Below are 22,582 nucleotides of genomic sequence, written 5' to 3'. Positions count from 1 at the left end.
TTTTGGAACGTAACCCCCACGAATTTCGGGGGGAGTACTGTACACCTATACTAGGCACAATTGCACCAGCTACAGTGATAATTAAAGGCTCATGCTTGTCTGAGATGTGTACACATTACAGTACTTTAAGTTACATGAGTCCTGCCCAGACACTACCTACACTGAAGGAGATCAGACGCTTACAAATCATACAGAATACTGCAATAAGAATTATCAAAAATGCCAAAAAATATGATCATATTACGCCACTCTTAAAAAAAGCACATTGGCTCCCTATACCCCACAGAATAACCTATAAAATTGCGCTTCTGACTTTTCCAGTAATTCAAAACAATCAATCTGATTTTCTTAACATCTTAATTCCATATACCCCCTCCAGGTTACTCAGATCCCAGTCACAAAATCTACTCTCCATTCCATCTCTCCAAATCGTGAGCATTATTCGTACAACAAATTTTGCCATTACCGCATCGACTGTTTGGAACTCATTACCTATCAAGCTACAGAACGAAAATTCTCTGGAAAAATTTAAAGGAAAACTGAAAACATTCCTATTTAAGGATGCCTTTAATCTTTAAAGTTTTTTTCTCACTTCAGCTTCCTGATTTCTCCTAGTTTCGGCTTTTCAGATGAGACCCCCCCCATCTTGTATTTTTTCTTATTTGAATTACTTTCTTTGTGATGATGGATTTCTAGCCCTCTACCCTCTTGTTTAAGTCAGTCTTGTTTGTCTCTTGTCTGTTTCCCTTCTTTTTAATGATTTATCTCTTTAAAATTTTTTTTAAATTGTAAACTGCCTAGAAGTACGATAGGCGGTATATCAAATTTTTAATAAACTTGAAACTTGAGTATGCCCAATTGCAAAATATGAACTACATAAAATACACATCTCTCTTTAATAGCAGTACTTAGGTGGCTATTGGCATTTACACATATATGTGCACATATGCATGTTAATTTTAGAGCCTATTTTACAGAATTATTCCCTAAGGGCTGTAGTATAGATTACCTGCTTTGCTGTCCTTTGTTTCAAACCATGTTAAAAAGAATTTGAAAAACATTCTGGGTGCCTCCAGACTCCAATAAATTTACAGCCGAAGCAATAAAAACGCAAGTGTGTGCTAATCCACCACATGGGCACTAGCTCTTAATTAATGTTCAAACTTATTGTCATCTTACCTTTCTTTTTTATTAATGATATCATCAAACACTCGAGAGAGGCGTTTCAGCTGGTGGATGCCCAAGGAGACACTCTCTAAGTCTACATCAAACTGCCTGCAAAATGATATATATATAAAAAAAGTTAGCATAAGCCAACACAAATCATCACACAATTAGGTATCACTTCTTCAATAAATAAATCTGAAAAATTATTAGCAAAGGTTTAGCAAGTCTAAACAGTTAAATTGTTCACTTGGCTTTAGTTCACACCATTTCATTGGTAGCTAAAGGCAAGTTATATTCAGGTATAGTGTTAACATCTCTCCCATACAGTTTACAATTTCTGTTCCCCGAAGGGTTTCTTTGTAGGCAGCAGGATAAATTGGACATAGGGAGAACAAAATTGGACATACATAGAACAAAATCTTTTCCAGAGAAAGGAAAATGGTAAAACCAGAGGACATCATTTGAGTTTGAAGGGTGGGAGATTCATTGAGAGCAATGTAAGGAAATTATTTTTTTTATAAGTTTTCATCATTACATACCAAGTAAACAAACACTTGTACAGAAAGTGAATTAGTCTGAATACAAAGGAAATTCTTCTTTACGGAGAGGGTGGTGGATGCCTGGAATGCATTCCCGAGAGAGGTGGTGAAGAAAACTGTGACACAGTTCAAAAAAGCATGGGATGAACACAGAGGATCTAGAACAGGGGTGTCAAAGTCCCTCCTCAAGGGCCACAATCCAGTTGGGTTTCCAGGATTTCCCCAATGAATATTCATGAGATCCATTTGCATGCGCTGCTTTCATTGTATGCTAATAGATCTCATGCATATTCATTGGGGAAATCCTGAAAACCTGACTGGATTGCTGCCCTCGAGGAGGGACTTTGACACCCCTGATCTAGAATCAGAAAATAATAGTAAATATTGAAGGACTAAGGCCAGTGCTGGGCAGACTTGCACGGTCTGCGTCTGTATATGGCCATTTAGTGAAGGATGGGCTGGAGAGGGCTTTAATGGCTGGGAGGGTGTAGATGGACTGGAGTGAGCTTTGACGGAGACTTCAGTAGTTGGAACCTAAGAACAGTACAGGGCAGAGCTTTGGATTCTTGCCCAGAAATAGCTAAGAAGAAAGGGGGGGGGGAACCCCCCCCCCCAACAAGACTAGATGGATCATTCGGGTCTTCATCTGCCATCATCTACTATGTTAAACCCAAGTATTGGATATTAGACAGCGCCAACAAAGTGCTCTTTGTGAGCTCTGAAAAACCAAGAAAGCTTTATTGAGAATGGAAGTCACATTCCATTTGGTAGGTTAAGCAGGAAGCAATCCCACAGAGCAGATGAAAAGCTCAGATATGCTGGGAGGGGGCAGGGGACTCTAAGGAAGGCAGATTCTCCAAACCCTGCTTGCAGGCCATTAAGGCAGGCACTCCTATGCAAGCCTTGATAAATACTAATATGAGCAATGAATTGAAAATAGTAATTCTGTCCTGAGAAGTAGAAGACAGATCGCTATCACTTTAGGTATTAGTAAATAAAATATAACAAAAGATTTAAAAATTTTTTTTTAAAAAAGAGAGCTGAAAAAAAAGGCAATTAAGACCAATGATAGTTCACAATAGGTTGTCCTGGTAGGATAATTTCCAGATCCAGATAGCTGTGAACGCTTGAGGTATTTTAGCCTCAAAAAGACATAAATCCATTTATACATATATACAGTATATCAACAATATTGGGTTTTGTGATAAAGAAGTCTCTCATATACATCAACATTTAAGGGATATTTGTTATTGACTTTGTGCACGGAATATTAAGATTATACCAGCAAGAAGTCTTTCTGTAGAAAACCATGATTTAAATCAAATCCACCCTGACCAAGTTCCAAGTTTATTTAATACTTGCTATCTTGAACATCAAGGAAATACCCGAGCGGCTTACAATTGTAAAAGACAGCATATGAGAGAGATGGTGGGGTATAAGGGAGTATAACAGAATTTGAATAGGGCTACACAATTTGATTGAAAAGAAAAGGAGGTTATGTCACTGGAAAAGTTCAGATTCTCTGCCTCAATTTGCTGGTACAAGGACCAAAGCTACTGGTCTGAACTGGTTTAGCAGGATGAAAGGCAAACATTTTACAAAAGACTTCAGGTTAGGTGGAGCCAATTTTAAAATAGAGGGTTGTTAAAACATTTTCACTTTTTAAAAAAAATAAAATCATTCAAAATGGTTTACAAAACAAATAGAACAAAGTCAGAAGTTAAAGCATGTCATGACCTGGACGTCTCATTTTCAAATTCAATAGTCTTTCTAAAATGGATCTTCATAATTTAGGACACGCACATACACTAACTTTATGAACTTGCCTTATCTTGGTGATGGTAGCAGGTGATGAATAGGGGCTCTTCAGTGCTGCTGTTCTCACAGATCTCCTAAGACCATCTTTATCAACCCAGTGAGAGATAGATTTCCAGTCTTCATAGTGCTTTGGGTCTTTCCTAGAATCTGGTTTTAGGAAAAATCGTTTACTAGATCTGGGTGTAACTTTGGTACTTGAGGACTGGTTGGTAGTAGGGATAAGTTTGCTGGTCTTACGGCTAGGAGTCCGAGATGAAGTATTTTTATTTCCTCGGTTGTCAATGCAGCTGTTTTGCTTGCCAATACCTTTAGCCTTAGCAGGAGAAGTCAACAAATATTTACTCGGACTTTGGCAAGTCTTTTGCATTTTCTGTAAAAATATGAATATCATTTGTTTATATAATAACATTTTATTGAAGAAATCCAATAAATATCCAATAATATAATACAATAAAATAATCGTTACATATTAAATTTACCATATTAACCTTTCATCAAATGTCTTTCATTTCTTCAAAATAAATTTTTAAATTACCTATTGCAATTATCAATACACTCCCCCTGTTATCTTCCACCCTTCCCTTTCCCCCCATTTGATTGTCCACGTTTCATAATATAACATCAAAATTAGTGCAGAATCATTAAAGATTATACTGGGATTAATGCAGAACATATGCTAAGGTTATATTGTACTTTTATTCTACCGTGTTTTCCCGAAAATAAGACCTACCCTGAAAATTAGCACTATCATGATTTGGGGGTAGGTCTTAAAATAAGCCCTAGTCCCTGGATTCACCGGCAGCAGCGCTTCTCCCACTGAACCCCTGCTGACCCTCCATCCTTCCCTCCCATCCGAACCCCACCAACTGCTAGTCATAAATACCTTCCTGATCTTCAGTCAACAGTCTAGACTGAAATTTTAAAGCTCAATGGTATTTTTATGATTTTATTTAGGAGTGAATGCTTTTTGGTATGGTTGTTGTTTGTATAGTTAGATTTATCCTGCTCAACAATGGAGGTTTGTTTTTTTTTGGTAAGTGAATGTTTCTTAGTATGTTTGCATGGGTCAGGTCTATCCTATTTAATAATGGGGTTCTTTTATTTATATATATATATATATAAATTAAAAAAAAAATTTAATTGTATTCTGTAAACCGCTTGGACCAGTGAAATGAACGAGTGGTATAACAAGATTAATAAACCATAATGCACCCCCATTCACAAGTCTTGCAGAACACATCAATCATTTTTTCTCAACTCCACCTCACTGTCTCTCTGGGCAGTGCCCTCTCTCATCAGTTCATACAAAAGTATTTGAACCCCTTAAAGAGGGGCTCGAGAAAATCCCTGATCATTGTAATTTTGATCTGTCCTGTAACAGTAAAACAAAAAGTAGCAAACAACTATTGCAACATAACATAAATAAGATGGAACCAAACAAACCACCAGTGTGAAACTTGCACTAACACTTCTACAGTTCTCCAAAAACCGAGTGCTCCAACTAGTCTTGTTTTTTTTTGTTTGACAGCCCCCAAATAAGTTCCTTCTCGCCTTTTTGGATGCCTCATGCCAAGCTGCTAAAAACACACACCAGAATGAGATCTAATAATGCAGGCTTCACAGACATCAGGCATTGGGGGTGGGGGAGGGGGTGGAGGTGTAAGGAATCATATGCTGTTATACAAGAAAGAGGATTATCCAGGTAAGGACCTAAGCCTCTCTTCCTGTGCAAACATCGTCCAATTCCTTATAGCTGGGACACTCTAGTCTATGACGGGACAAATGAGCCTGTGATCAACACTGAGGAACCGAAAGCAAAGTGCTTCTGTGCTGACACGACCACTTTGTAAAACTTTGTAAAGATAAGAAAAGTGGACCATGTAGCTGCCCTACAAATCTTATTGGGTGGTACCGCTCTTGATTCCACCCATGAAGCCACACTTCTGGTGAAATGAGCCTTCAACACGATTGGCAGCTGTTTACTACAGCTAATGAATGCTGAGGAAATATCCATGTATATCCAATGGGATATAGAAGCATTAAAGGCCAGATTTTAGGATTTCTGAGGTGGAAGAATAAGGCTACAACAAATTATAACCTTAAAAAAAACACAATTTTAGACCCCTCGCAAATTGCCCTGTGGCCTGTGATATCCCTATTCACAGACCAGACACTGGGAAGATGTGCTGCAGCATGCCACAGCTCCTCTCAGGATAGCTGGAATAGGAGAGGACCTCTGCCACCAGGAAAGCTAACTCTTCAGCTGTCAGTCAGGCCAGAGCCAAACTAAGCCTGAACTCTTGGGACCTCCAAAAGCCGCAAAGGGGGGGGGGGGGGGGAGGAAAGTGCAACTGATATTGTGTGCGCTCTGAATAAACACAATTGGTGCCTGTACAGCCTGCGCTAGCACTCCTGATCAAGCCAAGGAGCGAGCAAACAGCAGGAGGAACTCCTGAGCTCCACAGATCAAGAAGGTTGTTTGAGCAGGTCCTCATGGGATCCACCTAACAGCTGCAGACTAAAGACTGCTCCTCTCATGCAGGCTAGGCAGTCACTGGAGCTGAACAGGAACACAAAATCCCATGAAAATACATGAAAAACAAAAGAGACGACCAAGCAGATCAAAGTTGCTCCTACAGGCTCGCTTGCAAAAGAAATAACTGACTGGGGGCAGCAGAGATCAGAGAGAAGGAGGTGGTACTGAAAAGAGTGATCAGTATCTCCTGCAATGGACTCATAGGAGCAGATGTAAAACTCTTGGTTAAGCACACCATCCGTATTCCACTGGAAATATATGATTGGCAAACCAAAGGAAGTCAAACCAGTGAACTGCTGGAGGTCACTTATTAAGCACTCAGATTTAGAGCTGCTTCTGCTGGCATAGAAATAATATTCTCTTCCTTTGGACTCATTCATTCCAAACTGAGTAATCGTATGGAACCTGTAAAGCAGGAAAGCTTGTTTTTCTTTTCCAGACTGAACAAACAAGAAGATGAAGACAAGTGAGCTAGAGAAGACAGTATTTTAAGTTTTTCATATGTGGACCTGGATGATAGTCTAAGGGCTCCTTTTACTCAACAGTGCTAGAGGTTTTTAGCATGGGCCGGTGATGTAAATGCTACAGTGCTCATAGAATTTCTATGAGTGTCAGAGCATTTATCTCAACCTGCACTAAAAACCTCTAGCACCGTTTTGGTAAAACACAGCATAAGTTTTTTGAAAGGTATTTTGTTTAATCACATTAGTTAACATGGATGTTTAAACAAATACAAGAACACATATGCTCTAATGTTATTGTTTTGGTTAAATAAAACTACTGCATTTAAATTGTTATTAAGGTAATGGTAATTTTCTCCTTTCAATAAAGTACAGCAGAAAAGTCCAAATACGAATGATTAACCTATTATACTAGAGGTAGTTCACCTCAAAATAATTTCATAATTCTTTATCTCTGTAATGTATTTCAAATAATATAACTAAATGAGTAATTTTTAAAAATATAACTTTAAAACTAATCTGAAAAGTTATTTTTCAAAAAATGAATCTTTCATCTGGCTTTAATTATTAAGATCATACCAGCAAGAATGAGTTTTTCTGTTGCAAACCATGATTTAAATCAAATCCACTTAGAGTAAATAAACATTTTCAATCCTATAGTTTGTTGTTTTCTTTACAAAGTCAAGGACTTAGCCCCCCCTCATAGGAAAGGTTATTTCTCTACCTCCCTCTTCTGACAGGAAGGGTAATACTCATCAATCAGGATGTTGCAGCCTAGGATGATAGGAACATGGGATTTTCTCCAGGAAATAAAATTACATGTACACCAGTGTTCCATAAACTTTTCCGGCCGGCGGCACACTAGATGCAGTGCCCTGGCCAGAAAGCACCCTGAAGTCGATGTGATAATGTCACGCGCATGCGCGGAGACCCGTCTTGCTGTGACCTCGCCGTTACAGGGAGGTGCAGGGAGAAGAGGAGAGACGCCGGTCAGGAGGACAGTCGTTCACACCGGCTGATTTCCTACAGGACGTGCCTCTCACCACGAGAGGCACATCCTGTAGGCAGGCAGCAGGCGTGGACGACTCTCCTCCTTGCCAGTGTGTTGCGGCGTACCAGAAACCTCAGGAGGCATACTGGTGTGCCACAGCACATAGCTTGCGATACACTGATGTACATAGTCTTAACCCTATGAATGACAAACTCATTGGGAACCAAGTATAACGAATACAGTTCGTTTGTTATATGGATATAAATTACCTGAGAAACAGAACCAAAAGCATTTTTGGTGGTTCTGGTCATCTTCTTTAAAGGAAGCTGTTTCCCTTTTGATTCTAAGCTCTCCCAAGTTAGGTTTTCATCAATTTTGATATCCAGTTGCTTTAAAGGCAGTCGTTTTCTAACAGACATTCGGATGGTGTTCAGGGAGCTTGAAGAAGTAATCTTTTTAAATTTATCAGGTTTGGGGCTGTCATTCTCATCAAAGTTTTCCAGAACCTGATGAGTTCTCCAATTAACAGCGACTCCAACATTTGGAAATGGAGATGTCATCTTTATGTCTCGTAGCAAATTCTTTTTCTAGGAATAAGAAATTATTAGATTTTTAACAAACACATTCAGTGATAGAATGGTGCACAAAATAACATTACTTGGCCTATTAAATTAACAAGAAAGAAAAAGCCAGCTGAAGTAATCCTCCTCCTATAAACACAGCAGCAGCAGAATAACTGCATTCATCCCTGCTTTTTTATGAGGAAGAATAGAAGCGGCAAGAGAGGGAATTGGTGTGGGAGGGGGCACCCCAGGTGTACCCCTAGAGTAAGCATGTCAGCCTAAATACCCCTAATTTCAACTAACTAGGAAACCAGAACAGGAGCTAAAAAAGCAGAAACCAGGAGTTCATGAGAGACAGTGCACTGCCTGCTGAGAAAGACAAGATACTAACTAATCAGAATGCATACCACCCTAGATGACAGAGTTCAGTTTGTCCTTTATCCCCACCTGCTGATAGACAGTCATAACCCATCAGTTCCTAGATTCAGTTCCTACTGATGAAAAGAAAAAACGTGCTTCTCTATGTGCCTCCTCTCAATGGTCAGACTTTATCATTTCATCCCTGAGTCATCGATTCTCCAAGCTGAAGAATCCTAGCTGGTTTAGCTTTTCCTCATAGGGAAGTCACCCCATCCCTTAACACGTCTGAATATGTAAAAACTTAACACATCTTAGACAGCTGAATTCATTGGTTAAAAAAACTACAGAAGCTTTGAGTGCTCTTTACAAGGTACAGTGCAAAAATTGTGTCAGTTTTCCTCAGATATAACCCCAAAAGTGAAAGATCATGAAACTCAAATCTCTGTGTTGGGAAATAAGCTGGATAAATGGCATACTTCAGTTAATACTTTACAAAAAAACAGCAGTATCCAGCATTTAAAAAAAAATTATTTATTGATTTTCAAGTACAATATAAATGGCCTCTTTTACAAATCCACACTAGTGGCTACGCTGCACTGACGGCCCTGAAGCCCATAGAGATTTAAAGGGCTTCAGGGCTGTTGCGACGCGGCTTTGTAAAAGAGGCCGCAAGTGAAAAAGAGTATACAATCAAGTAGTACCATATACATCATTTATAACCAAACAAATAATACAAAATATTTTCCCCCCTTCCTCCCACCCTCCCTGGATGTGTGTGAAAATCACTTAGGAATTAAAGGCTTATTCTAGTAATCAGTGTTAACAAATTTCGGTAATGGAATCCATACTTCTTTAAATTTACTATTATGACCCAATTGTTCAGAATACATTTTTTCATATTTATTATATTGGCAAAGAATTTCCCACCAAAAGTTAAACGGCCTTTTTTACACAGCCGCGAAGCAACAGCCCCGAAGCCCTTTAAATCTCTATGGGCTTCGGGGCCGCTAGCACAGCGCAGCCGCTAGCGTGGCTTTGTAAAAGAGGCTGAAAATGCAGCCTGTCCCAGTTCTTCCAATTCCTTGTTATTAACTGCATAGCTAGTCCCGTCATAAGAAGTCTGTTTTTATTCGCATCAATTGGACTTTTAGTTTGCAATAAAGTCCCAAATAAAACAATATCATATGACAGTGGAATAGAAGCTTCCAATATCTTATTAATTTTCCCCCAAATAGACTTCCAGAAATTGAGTATCAATGGACAGTAAAACAACAGATGATCCAGTGTTCCTACATCAAGATGACAGTGCCAGCATCTATTAGACTTTGAACTATCCAACTTTTGCAAACTGGAGTCCAAAAAGTTCTATATAACAAAAAAAATCTAAGGGCTCCTTTTACCAAGCCGCACTAGCGGTTTAAGCACGCGCTGCATGCTAACGCCACCATTGAGCTGGTGTTAGTTTTTACACATAGCGCAGGGGGCAGTGCGTGCTAAAAACACTAGCGCACCTTAGTAAAAGGAGCCCTAAGTTTGTCTCATAGATGCTGACGCTGTACATCTCATCCTCCAAGTCCAAATCCGTGGACATTGAGTAGCAGAAATCTGTTGCTTTATCTCAATGCTCCAAATATCTTTTAAGCTTCTTTTTGGTTTTTTATTCTAATATTCAGATATTAATTTATGCCACTTGGAGGTCTGATCTCCTTGAAAATCTGCCTGGAAACAGACCTGGCAAGCTATATTGATTTTTAAAGTTACGCCAATCAGGGAACCCTTTCTGAATGGCCCGTTTCAACTGCAACCACTTACAACCTTGAGATTTTGAAATGCCAAATGATTGTTGCAATTGTAATAAATTTAGCAGTTTCCTCATTTGAAATTACGTCATCAAGAGTACATATGCCTGCCTGCAACCAATGTTTCCAGAGGATTTTGGACTCGCCAATTTATATCTTGGAGTTTAACCATAGGGATTTACACATAGATTGTTGTATTGGAATGGTCATTAAGGTGTTTATATATTTTAATGTACTCCAGGTAGAACGAAGAATAACATTATCCTAATATATTCTAGGAAGCTTGATACTCAAAATATGGCTCAGACGTAAGGGGGCCAGAAGATGACTTTCTAGTATCAACCAATCTGGCAGATTCTCCATGAGTTCAGGAAGGATCTAATACATGGTCCAGTACTTGGCAAATAAACTTTAATGCCAAAAAATGTAAAGTAATGCATCTTGGAAAGAGTAATCCATGCAGAACATACACCTTGAACGGTGAAAACTTAACAAGAACTACTGCAGAAAGGGACTTGGGAGTACTCATCCGGGACGATATGAAAGCTGCAAATCAAGTGGAGAAAAGCCTCAGCAAAAGCTAGACAAATGCTGGGTTGCATCAGAAGGAGCTTCATCAAAGCCTGAAGTCATACTACCATTGTACAGATCCATGGTGAGACCTCACCTGGAGTACTGTGTCCAGTTCTGGAGGCCACATTATCAAAAGGATGTAAAGAGAATGGAGTCAATCCAGAGAATGGACACTAAGATGGTCTCAGGACTTAAAGATCTTCCTTATGAGGAACGTCTGGCCAGACTACGCTTATATTCTCTCGAAGAGCGCAGAGAAAGGGGGGACACGATAGAAACATTCAAATACATCACGGGCCGCATTGAAGTGGAGGAAGAAATCTTTTTTCTCAAGGGTCCCACGGCGACAAGAGGGCATCCGCTAAAACTTAAAGGGGGGAGATTTCATGGTGACACCAGGAAATACTTCTTCACCGAAAGGGTGATTGATCGATGGAATGGTCTTCCACGCCAAGTGGTCGAGGCCAGCAACATGCTCGACTTCAAGAGACGATGGGACAAACATATGGGGTTGCTATAGAGTTATGCTTAAAAGATGGATTCTCGTGGGAGAGGGGATTCTAGAGTGAGCAGACTTGTTGGGCCGCCGGCCCTTATCTGCCATCGTACTCTGTTTCTATACCCTGACGCAAAATAAGTGCTTGATATCTATAGAAATTTGGAAAATTTACCCCTCCTGCCGATTGTGACTTTTGAAAAAATACTAAGGCTATTCTAGCAGTTTTACCCAGCCAAAGAAATTTTGGAAGAAATCCATTCAGTTTTTTATAAAAAAGAATTATGAAAATAAACCGGTAACATACTCATTTGGTAACAAACCACAGGCAAAATCATCATTTTGATGATTTGGACTCTCCCCCACCAAGAAAGATGTAATGGATTCCAATGCTCACACATTTTTTAACCTTTAACAATAAAGATTTTTCATTTACTGTCATTGTGTCTTCCAATGTTCTTTGAATCATTATACCCTCTTCCTTCCAAAGGAATGGGAATGGATCAAATAAACTTTTTACACAGTGTACATTCAATGGAAGAACCTCCAATTTACTCCAGTTTATCTTATATCCGGAAAATTTACCAAATCTATCAATCAATTCCAGTAAATGAGGGGTAGTCAATTCAGGATTTTTCAAATGAAGCAAAATATCATCTGTGGTGTTGCATTGTATGCAGTCTGATTTCTTGGCGTTTCAGTTTAACTTTTGTCTACATTTCTATTTTTAGTTTGCGATTATTCCATATTGGGCGAGGGTGTTTCTGTGTTTTTTGTGTATGAAAAGAACATGGTTTTCTGTTAGCATCGACTGTACAGGATCAATTGATGGTGCAGGATCTGGCTTGTTTACTTTTACAATGCGTGTGTTGGTGTTCTAGTGCTCACTGCAGTATTTAAGATGCTGCCTTTTCCTAGGTGCACCCTTGTTGTGTGACAAATGGATTATTACTAAAAATTACTTTTTTATAGAGAGAAGGGGGTTCTTAAAAAAAATGATCAGCACTGGCTGTCATATATACTAGGAATGCCACTGGATTTAATGACCCTATTCTAACCACCAAATTCCCCCGTCCCGCCCCGCCCCACCTGGCTACTTTATCATGCCATACAGCTGGAAAAAAATTTCACCTTGGAGAAATCCCCCACAACCTTTGCCTGATCCACAGCATCCAGCGGGTGGAAATGGACTAAAGCATTTTACTCATGACACAGAGCATCAGCTACATAACCCACTCCAGACATTAAAAACTGGAAATCCTTCCTAACAATAGTGTTTATGTTTTATTAAAACTTGTTATACCGCTTGTTCTTACGACAGGTCCACACTGTTTACAAATATACAATATATAGAAAAGAACTTTTAAAAACAGGACAGAAGAGCCCAGAACGGGTTACAAGTTTACAACTTCATTTACAGCAGATATACAGAACAGATTAAAAGGATGAAGAACAGTAGTAGAAATTCCTATGGTACATGTTTTGCATGTGCTGTTCTTCAAAAAGGACTTGTCTTTTTAAAATCGTTACATTTACGGCTGCGACAGCGACCCATCGGATTTTATCGGTGATATTAGAGAATCCGGCCCAGAACTGGTGCCATCCGGAGAATCCGACTTTTACCTTCTTCGTGCCCCACCTACCGGTTCCCCCGATGCCATAAAAGCCATCCTACTCTCCTCTCAGTTTTACAATCCAAACTGCGCAATTCCTCTTAGGATAAGGGATGCTCGACTTTATTTACCGGTTGAATTTTAATACCTGCATGCAAGGGAAGAGAAGCAAGAAACGTACTGCGCCCGCGCCCTTCAGCTTCGCAACGGGTTACGGTCGTTAACAGTAAGCCCTGACTCTCCCCCTTCCCCCCGCATCGACCGTTATTCCACCTGAACTCACCTCAGCACGCGCAACTCCTGCCCTCTTCTCCGCTCCGGTCTGTTGAGAGCCGCCAGCGTTCAAACTCTGCACAGTTTTTCCTTTCCTCCTTTCTGATTGGTCCGCCCACCGAGCCTTTCTTTCACGACTCCTCCCCGCCCTAACTTCCTGCAGTCGGGAGTCGGCGTCTGGCGCTGATGTCACCCATTGCTAGCAATGGACGCGGAGAGATTGAAGGCGAGCCTGGCATTTGAAAAGCAGTGGTTCTTTGACAAAAAAATGGGTGCAAGGCCTAACCGGTTCACTGTCTTTACAGAACTGATGAATCAAGCTAGATACCTGAAAAGGAGCAGTGTACTGGGAGGACATACCATGCATAACGCGATTTTAACAGAGTTCAGTCTTTACTTGGGAGAAAATCACTGCACTGGCTTTGAATGTGCAGAAATGCCAAGGCAGCAGCTCCAGGCTGGAGAATGTGGTCCTCGATTTATCCCTTTTAGCTCTCCATTTCTCCTTGTTTTCACACTTTTTCTTCCCTCTTTTGGATTGTATTTTTCTTTTTCCTTCCTATTATTTTGTGAACAACAAAGTAGCACTTATGTGATTTTGATGGCATATTAAGTGATAGATTCATACATAAATGGACTGAGGTTCGCCAGCAGAGTATGTATACCAAACATTTCAATGTTGTATACCATATATTTTCAATGTTACTCGCTTAGTATGTAATAAGCGATTCATCAAATTTAAATAAACTTGAAATTTAAACTTGAAACTATGTGAGCTCTATTTTCTTTTCAGGCTCCTGTAAATGTTTCCTTACATGTCCATTCTTTTTGAGCAATTATAATTCTGTTTCCTTTGTCAAATTTGCTGTCCACAGTCTTCTTCAACAATATTATAAACTGTTGTAATGTGTTTGTCTATAGCAGACATGAGCAAACTACGGCCCGTTTAGTTTTTTAATCCGGCCCACCAACCATACGAACCCTGCCGACTGCAAGCCCTACATACCTACCTCCAGAACAGCGTCGGGCCAGCAGCACTCTTAATCAGGTGAATTCCCTATGCCGCATCACCAATGATGTCAACGCACGTAGCACATGGAAAGCCCCAATAAGAGAAGGCCGCAAAGCAGCCTGTTTAGAGTGCTGCTGGCCCGACGCTGCTCTGGAGGGAGGTATGTGGGGCTTGCGGTCGGTGGGGTTCAGATAGGAGGGAAGGATGGAGGGTCAGCGGGGGTTCTTCTGTGCGGCGGGGGCTCAAGGGTTTTGCTGCATGAGGGATGGGAGAGAGGGAAGGATAGAAGCTGGGCAAGGGTTCTGCTGCACAGGGGGATGGGAGGGATAGAAAGATACTCTTGATCCGGCCCTTCTGTCAAATTTAAAAAACCCATTGTGGCCCACGAGTCAAAAAGTTTGCCCACCCCTGGTCTATAGGCAATATATCAAATGCCTTAAATAAATAAACCCCGATTACCTCTGCCCCCAATCTATCTTGGCAGCAGGAGGAGAGCATTGTTTCATATAGTTGTCTCTTGGTTGTCAGCTCTCAGAAAGCATATTGTGATCAATTTTTTAATGACAGTTTCAACTCATTTACTGACACATGTTTTGTGTAAAAGGGTTCACAATCCAAAAATATCTCTGCCCTTCTCTTAAGAATCTTGTAAAGGTAAAAACAATTACTAAGTTCTTAATTACTTAAGAGAGCCACAATGATTTCTTGGCAGACTAGGTCTTCCCCATTCATCTTTACCCACTTGCTAAGCCTGAGTACTCATTTACCAACCAAAAGTACATGGATGGTTGAGTTGGTCACAGGCCAGCTGCTTTACAGAAATCCCAGCACAGAATTTCAAGTCAAGTTGTAGCTTCAGTAGACAAGCGACCTACTGATTGCACCACAAAGCCTTCTAAGAATCTTGTATTGCTGTCATTTTACCCTTGTTTTTTTGTCACTGCCAAATCCTGCAGCTTCCAATCACTCAGCCTCTCATGGAACTATTTCCATTTCACCACTCCAGCTGCTAAGATGCTAATTCATTTATATTAAAGATCTCTTCCTGCACTTCTTCTCTGTTCCCCCCCCCCCCCCCCAAACCTCAGTCTCTCGATTGCTTTGTTTCTTATGTTTCAAGAATCCTATTGGCTTCCAGTGCAGGATTCTTATCCTTTGATGTTTAGCTGTTCATCTTACTTGATGTCACCCTTTTGTCTCTACACTCTATCCTACCCTCTTCATACTCTGCTCAGTCCTCTGCCTTGTGCCATCACTGAAACTCAATCTATGTTTTTCTTCATCCACCACTCTCTCTTGTGTAAAGACCCATAACGTTCTGCATTCCTTAAATGGCAGAATTTTCCAATGGTTCACTAAAGTATTTAAGTGTGACCTTTTTGTGCCACTTACGGTACATTTTTCAGAACCAGAGTGGTTCCTTTGTTCCTGTGAGATAATGGTGGGAGAATACTGTATATCACTTTGAGGGGCATTTAAACTGGCATAAATATCCCAGCCCAAAGGCAGTTTCCTGTTTTTGCCTAAAGCAGCTATTGTACCAAAGGTTAATACAGTAGATTGGAGGAGTAGCCTAATGGCTAGTGAAGTGGCCTGAAAACCAGGGGAACTGGGTTTGATTTTCACTGCAGCTGCTTGTGACTCTGGGCAAGCCACACAACTCTCCATTGCCCAGATACAAAACAAGTACGTGCTCTTACTCTCCGGGCCACTGGCAGCGTGAGTGAAGTAAACACACTGCCTTCGGAGACCTGGAAGCTTTCTCTCTGCTCTTGCTTCCTAAGGTGTATGTATAGAAGCTAGACTTAGAGCACTATAGCAAACAGTCACAAGGACTACCACACCTATGTTAATTGCTGCACATGCTTGGAAGAATTATTTTGTTTTTTTCTGAGTTCTGGAGATCATGCCTACACTGTCCATCCTGCTGCCTATAGAGAACCTTCAGCTGCATTTTAACAGGTGACTCTTCTGTTCTGGTTGTTGTATGCATAGGACTTGTTAACACCACTAAATAGACTGTAATTCCTAGGGTTGGTGAGGCAGTACTCTATGCATTATAAGAACATAAGAATTGCCGCTGCTGGGTCAGACCAGTGGTCCATTGTGCCCAGCTCACGTGGCGGCCCTTAAGTCAAAGACCAGTACCCTATTTGAGTCTAGCCTTATGTTCTGTTCCAATAGGAACTTATCCAACCTTGTCTTGAATCCCAGAAGGGTGCTTTCCCCTATAACAGCCTCCGGGAGAGCATTCCAGGTTTCTACCACTGTCTGAGTGAAGAAGAACTTCCTTACGTTTGTACGGAATCGTTCCCCTTCTAACTTTAGCGAGTGCCCTCTCATTCTCTTCACCTTGGAGAGGATGAACAATCTCTCTTTCTCTACTAAGTCAATTCCCTTCAATATCTTGAATATTTCGATCATGTCCCCACTCAGTCTTCTCTTTTCAAGGAAGAAGAGGCCCAGTTTATCTAGCCTCTCGTTGTACGGCAACTCCCCCAGTCCTTTAACCATTTTTGTTGCTCTTCTCTGCACCCTTTCGAGTAGTACTATGTCCTTTTTCATGTACGGCGACCAGTGTTGGATGCAGTATTCCAGGTGGGGGCGTACCATGTCCTGTTATGGCGGCATGATAACCCTTTCAGATCTGTTTGTGATCCCCTTCTTAATCATTCATAGCATTCTGTTTGCTCTTTTTGCCACCGCACTGTATTCGTGCATATGATTTTTGTTACTGACATGCATCACCTTGCACTTATCCATGTTCAACCTCATTTGCAATTTTGTGGCCCATTCCTTGAGCATATTTATGTCTCTTTGTAGGTCTTCACAATCCTTCTGTGTCCTCACTACTCTGAATAACTTTGTATCGTCTGCAAATTTAATCACCTCACCCGTCGTGCCCATTTCTAGGTCATTTATAAATATGTTGAAGAACACAGACCAAAGACCAAACCCTGCGGCACTCCACTCGTGACGCTTTTCCAGTCCGAGTATTGTCCATTTACCCCCAATCTCTGTTTCCTATCCGCCAACCAGTTTTTAATCAATGTGAGTATATCACCCTCAAATCCATGGCTCACAATTTTTCAAATTAGACGTTCTTGTGGAACCTTGTTGAATGCCTTCTGAAAATCTAGATATATGATGTCGACTGGGTCCCTTGTCCATCTGCCCATTTACTCCTTCGAAGAAGAGCAGTAAGTTTGTCAATCAAGCTCTTCCTTTGCTGAAGCCGTGCTAGCTGATCCTCATTAGTTTGTGTCCGTCAAGGTGATCGATGATGTGGTCCTTTATCAGCGCCTCTACCATCTTTCCCGGTACCGAAGCCATACTCACTGGTCTGTAGTTTCCCGGATCTCCCTTCGAACCTTTCTTGAAGATCGGTATAACATTCACCACTTTCCAGTCTTCTGGAATCTTCCCTGATTTGATCGACAGATTGGCACTAAATGCACTAGCATTTAGTGTGCGCTAAATCGGCTAGCGCGCCTTAGTAAAAGACACCCTATATTATTTAGAAATAACAAGTGGAGTTTTTTTATGGCCTGTGACCGTTACGGGTTGGTTTACTTGGCTAGTACTGAAATATGTACGTGAATATTAGCATTCCCTAGTCCTTTTGGACTTTAACTGAGGCCTTTTTCTCCACCTGTTTTGTTTGTTGATTTATGCTCTGAGTTCTTGTTATCTCCCAGTCTCCAGAAGAGAGCGGACTTTTGATATTTAATTCTGTTCTGTTTATTTATTTAACAATTTATATACCGCATAAAACTATGCGGTTTACACATTGGCTACATACATATTATCCTGATCATCCTTTAGTCGCTAAACATATGAAACAAACATTATCAAATCATAATATCAATACAAGTATTATTAAATCATAATTCCATTGAATACAATACAGAAAAGCATTGAATATTACATTCAAGGCAAAAATATTCTTAACACTATGGGCTCCTTTTACACCTTTTACAAAGCTGTGCTAGTGGTTTTATTGCACGCACCGAATTAGCGCACACTAGCCAGAAATCTACCACTTGCTCAAAAGGAGGCGGTAGTGGCTAGTGCGTGCGGCAATTTAGCGAGCGCTATTCCGCGCGTTAAGGCCCTAATGCGGCTTTATAAAAGGAGCCCTATATCTTGAAACTGAAGAGACTACTGAAACCTTAGCATAGGAAGGCATTGACAAAAAGCTGCGTTTTTAACATTTTCTTAAAATTGATCTTCCCCGCACAGAATTGCAGAATGCCAGGCAAGGCGTTCCAAAGTATCACACTGGCCACAGACAGCATGTTTGAATACATGTATTTTGAACGGGTATTCTGAAGATTATGATTCTTATTTTGTGACTTATTTATAGATATATCCAGTGAATTGAAAAGTTGATGATAATTATGCTGAGCAGTTCCGGACAGCGTGGTTAGAAAACAACGTAATTCATTTCATGACTTCTTTGCAGCCAAGTTACATTACATTTTGGGAAGATAAAAAGGATTTTACAATGTGATGTGTTTGTTGTATTCATTACTTGTATTCACAACATGATGGGATGAGGCCAAAGTTTGGTCTGTGAAGAAAGCAAGCTCCTTTGCATTTAGATTGAAGACCTTGGACTGTATCTCTCAGAAAGATCTGTGAAACTTCAGTCAACATGCTCTTCAAAACAGTCCCCCTGCCCCACGGAAAACAAAATAAATATATACATATGTAAAAGGAATCTAATAGACTTGTGCGAAAATGTAAGAATATTGTATTTTCTTCTTGAATTCTAATTCTCCACAACTTTCTCAAATGCTTAAAACAATTTGGGGCTAGATATCCTAAGCATTTTGGGGCAGATATACAGTGGTACAAACCTTTGACTTATCTAGCTCTCATAGACATACTGTATGGTGTAGTCTTGTTTTAAAATAAAGTGTGTTAAATCCTTTTTGGAAGCCATTATTGCACAGTACAATATTATTTACAAGAAATTGTAGACTCATGCTTTCCATGTTTTCCAGCCCAGTCCTAAATAAGCTTTCTTTCGTGCTTTCTGCAGTGTATACACATATGTGGTATTTGCATGTACAAGGTCTGTTCAAAAAGTTCCAGGATTGATTTTATTAAACAATCTTACAACTTATTCCACTGAGTCCCCTTCCATATGTATACACTTTTCCCAACATCATTTCCACTTCTGGAAGTCCTTAAATGCATCTTCAGGAACTGCCAAAAGTTGCTACATTGAATTTTGCTTTATGTCTTCAATGGTGTCAAATCGCTTTCCTTTCAGCATGGATTTAAGTTTAGGGAACAAGACGTCAGCAGGGGCCAAGCGAGGAGAATAAGGTGGCTGGGGAAGAGCTGTCATCACATTTTTGCACAAAATTTGTGAATTTTGATGCATTCAGAACACCTTCCATAACTCATGACACGTTCCCCATAAGACATTTTCAACATTTCATAAGCTTCTCTAGCGGTCTTACCCAATTTAAAACAGAACTTCACACTTTAGCGCTGCTCATTGAGGTCGCACATGATGAAAAATAGCCAATCCCGAAAACACACTTTCACAAAAACTGCTGTAGCTTGGACACGAGAACAGATATCAACAAACAGAAAAAAAGGTGGTTACTCATGAGGTTTCAAGCTACTCAACGCCACCTAACATCTCAAAAGAACTTCCTGTTGGTACGCAATTCAAAGTGTCTTGGAACTTTTTTAACAGATCTTGTACTAGATTTCAGCTAGGGTTCATGAGATCTTCAGTGCACAGAAAAATATTTCATGTATATTCATGTGATTATAAGAACATAAGAAGTGCCTCCGCTGGGTCAGACCTGAGGTCCATCTTGCCCAGCAGTCCGCTCACGCGGTGGCCCAAGAGGTCCAAGACCTTTGCAGTAATCCTCTATCTATACCCCTCTATCCCTTTTTCCAACAGAAACTTGTCCAATCCCTTCTTGAACCCCAATACCGTACTCTGTCCTATCACGCCCTCTGGAAGCGCATTCCAGGTGTCCACCACACGTTGGGTGAAGAAAAACTTCCTAGCATTTGTTTTAAAACTATCCCCTTTCAACTTTTCCAAATGCCCTCTCGTTCTTATATTTTTTGAAAGTTTGAAGAATCTGTCCCTCTCCACTTTCTCTATGCCCTTCATGACCAGATCTGGTCTCCGACAATCAAAAAACAGGACTCTCATGAGAAAGAAGAAAGAAGAATGCAAGAATTGAGAGTTGTTAATAATAATAATAAACAGTTTATATACCGCAAGACCGTAAAGTTCTATGCGGTTTACAATAGTTAAAAAAATGAATAAAACTGAAAAGTTAAAAGCCAGTAACTAAAACCCTAAAAAGTTCTGAGGATTACATAAAAAGTTTTTACAAATCAGCTACCTATGTACTTCAAAAACAAATATGTTTTTAGATGTCTCCTGAATTCCCCTTACGTATCAGTAAGCAGAAGCAATTGCTCTAAATCTTTGCCCCATAATGGTGCCTGATATGAAAAAAGATGATGTTGATATTTTTTAAGTTTGCATCCTCTAACCTGTGGAAAAATAAAATTCAAATGTAAGCTTCTCTTATGTCTGTTGGTTGCAAAGGAGAAAAGCTCAGTTACGTATTTAGGAGCTAAACCAAATAAAACCTTAAAACAAAAACAACCAAACTTAAACTTTACACGTGCCTCCATCGGCAACCAGTGCAGCACTCGATAGGACGGTGTTACATGATCGTATTTCTTCAACCTGAAAATTAGCCTGACCGCCGATTCTTTTATGTACACCCCTAACCGTTTGGATTTTCAGGAATAGTGTAATGAATAGCTTGAAATAAATCTGTATACACTGGGTCTCCTTTGGGTTAAAATCAAACATGTCCCTGCAAGAGTTCATAGTCAAAAATGCGCAGGACAATCAAGCGCCGACAATACTGAGCAGACAATCGCGCACAGGACATTAGCGCACCAGACTTAAACTTAATTTTAAAGTGCTCCGAGGGGGGGTTTGGGAAAGGAACCCCCGTAGTTAATACTGTTTACGTTGCCGTTAGGTGGGGATGTGGGGGGGGGGAACCCCCCATTATAGAGAAAAGAGGCATTTTTTCCTTTTTAGGGAAAAACGTCAATTTCCTCTGTAATGAAGGGGGTTTCCCCCCACATGCCCCCCTCCAATGGCAGCAGCAGCATTACTAACTTAAGTGGGGGGTTCCACCCCACCCCCTCTTGGAGCACTTTAAAATTCAGTTTAAATCCAGCTCTCTGATGTCCTGCGCGTGATTGTCTCGATTGTCTGCTCGGTATTGTTGTCGCTTGTTGTCTCGCGCACTTTTGTCTTGTCACCCCCTGCAAGAAGATTGTCTCTTCCCTTAAAACATCTTAGGAAAACCTATTGCAGTACAAAGAAAAGAAAGCCACAGAGAGAGCCCTTCTTCTAGTAACATACATCCGGAGGGCACTTAGTTTATGTACCTTGAGATATTTTTAGTGGTAGATATTATGTATTTTGGGATGTTTTAATTATGTAAATTTGTTTTTATTTTTTTTTTCTTCATTATTTTGACATATTTGTTTGGTTTAGGTATGTATATATTGTAATCCACATAGATAATGCGATACGTGGGGTATAAGTATTTTAAATAAATAAAATGCAGGAATCCTTTCAGAACATGACAATTTGTTTACTCTTTCATACTTGTAAATACATGTATTGTAGTACTAGAAGCTGCTGTGAGAGGTTGTGGCAACCTTTTTGAAAGGCCCAGCTGGGGCCTGCATAACTCTTATGAGACCGTAGCTGAATATTGGCCAAGCTTGCATAAGCTCCTGGTGACCAAGCCACCCAGATTTATGTATGGCCTGGCACTGAATATGAGTGCATAATTTAGCCAGCGACAATTATGCACTCGAGACCTTCAAAATACTGAAAGGAATCGACAAAATAGAGCAGAGAAGATTATTTACATTGTCCAATTTGACACGGACAAGAGGACATGAAATGAAGCTAAGGGGGGGCAAGTCCAGGACTAATATCAGGAAGTTCTGCTTCACACAGAGAGTGGTTGACATCTGGAATACTCTCCCAGGGGAGATTATTGCGGAATCGACAGTCCTAGGCTTCAAAAGCAAACTAGATGCATATCTCCTTGAGAGAGGCATATAAAGATATGGTTGGCTATAAAATAAGCCAGGTGTATACCTAGCAGGGCCTCCGCGTGTGCGGATCGCCGGACTTGATGGACCGAAGGTCTGATCCGGAGATGGCGCTTCTTATGTTCTTATGTTCTAATTAGTGTTTAAAAAAATTGCTGACTGCCACCGGCTGAATATCGGGGGTATAATTTTATGGTTTATAATCTATAAGACAATTAGGGGATCCTTTTACAAAG

The 22,582-nt window shown here is 40.3% G+C and overlaps 1 protein-coding gene across 6 annotated transcripts in view; it reads right to left on the bottom strand.

The window, feature by feature from the left end:
• PIMREG (PICALM interacting mitotic regulator) overlaps positions 1–22,582 on the bottom strand; it is a 129,949-nt gene that overhangs the window by 12,688 nt on the left and 94,679 nt on the right. For 2 of the 6 annotated variants that reach the window (XM_033922832.1, XM_033922834.1), the window contains exons 2-4: positions 7,782–8,099; positions 3,533–3,894; positions 1,180–1,275 (exon numbers count right to left, since the gene is read on the bottom strand). In XM_033922832.1, coding sequence (XP_033778723.1) covers positions 1,180–1,275; positions 3,533–3,894; positions 7,782–8,072 — 749 coding nt within the window. In that variant the 5' untranslated portion in view covers positions 8,073–8,099. The other 4 variants (XM_033922833.1, XM_033922831.1, XM_033922830.1 and 1 more) reach the window with 4 other exon arrangements.

This window comes from Geotrypetes seraphini, chromosome 15 (assembly GCF_902459505.1).
Source record: "Geotrypetes seraphini chromosome 15, aGeoSer1.1, whole genome shotgun sequence".
Taxonomy (NCBI): domain Eukaryota; kingdom Metazoa; phylum Chordata; class Amphibia; order Gymnophiona; family Dermophiidae; genus Geotrypetes; species Geotrypetes seraphini.
The sequence above is the reverse complement of the archived record's forward strand: the minus strand, read 5'-3'. Positions and strand labels throughout refer to the sequence as shown.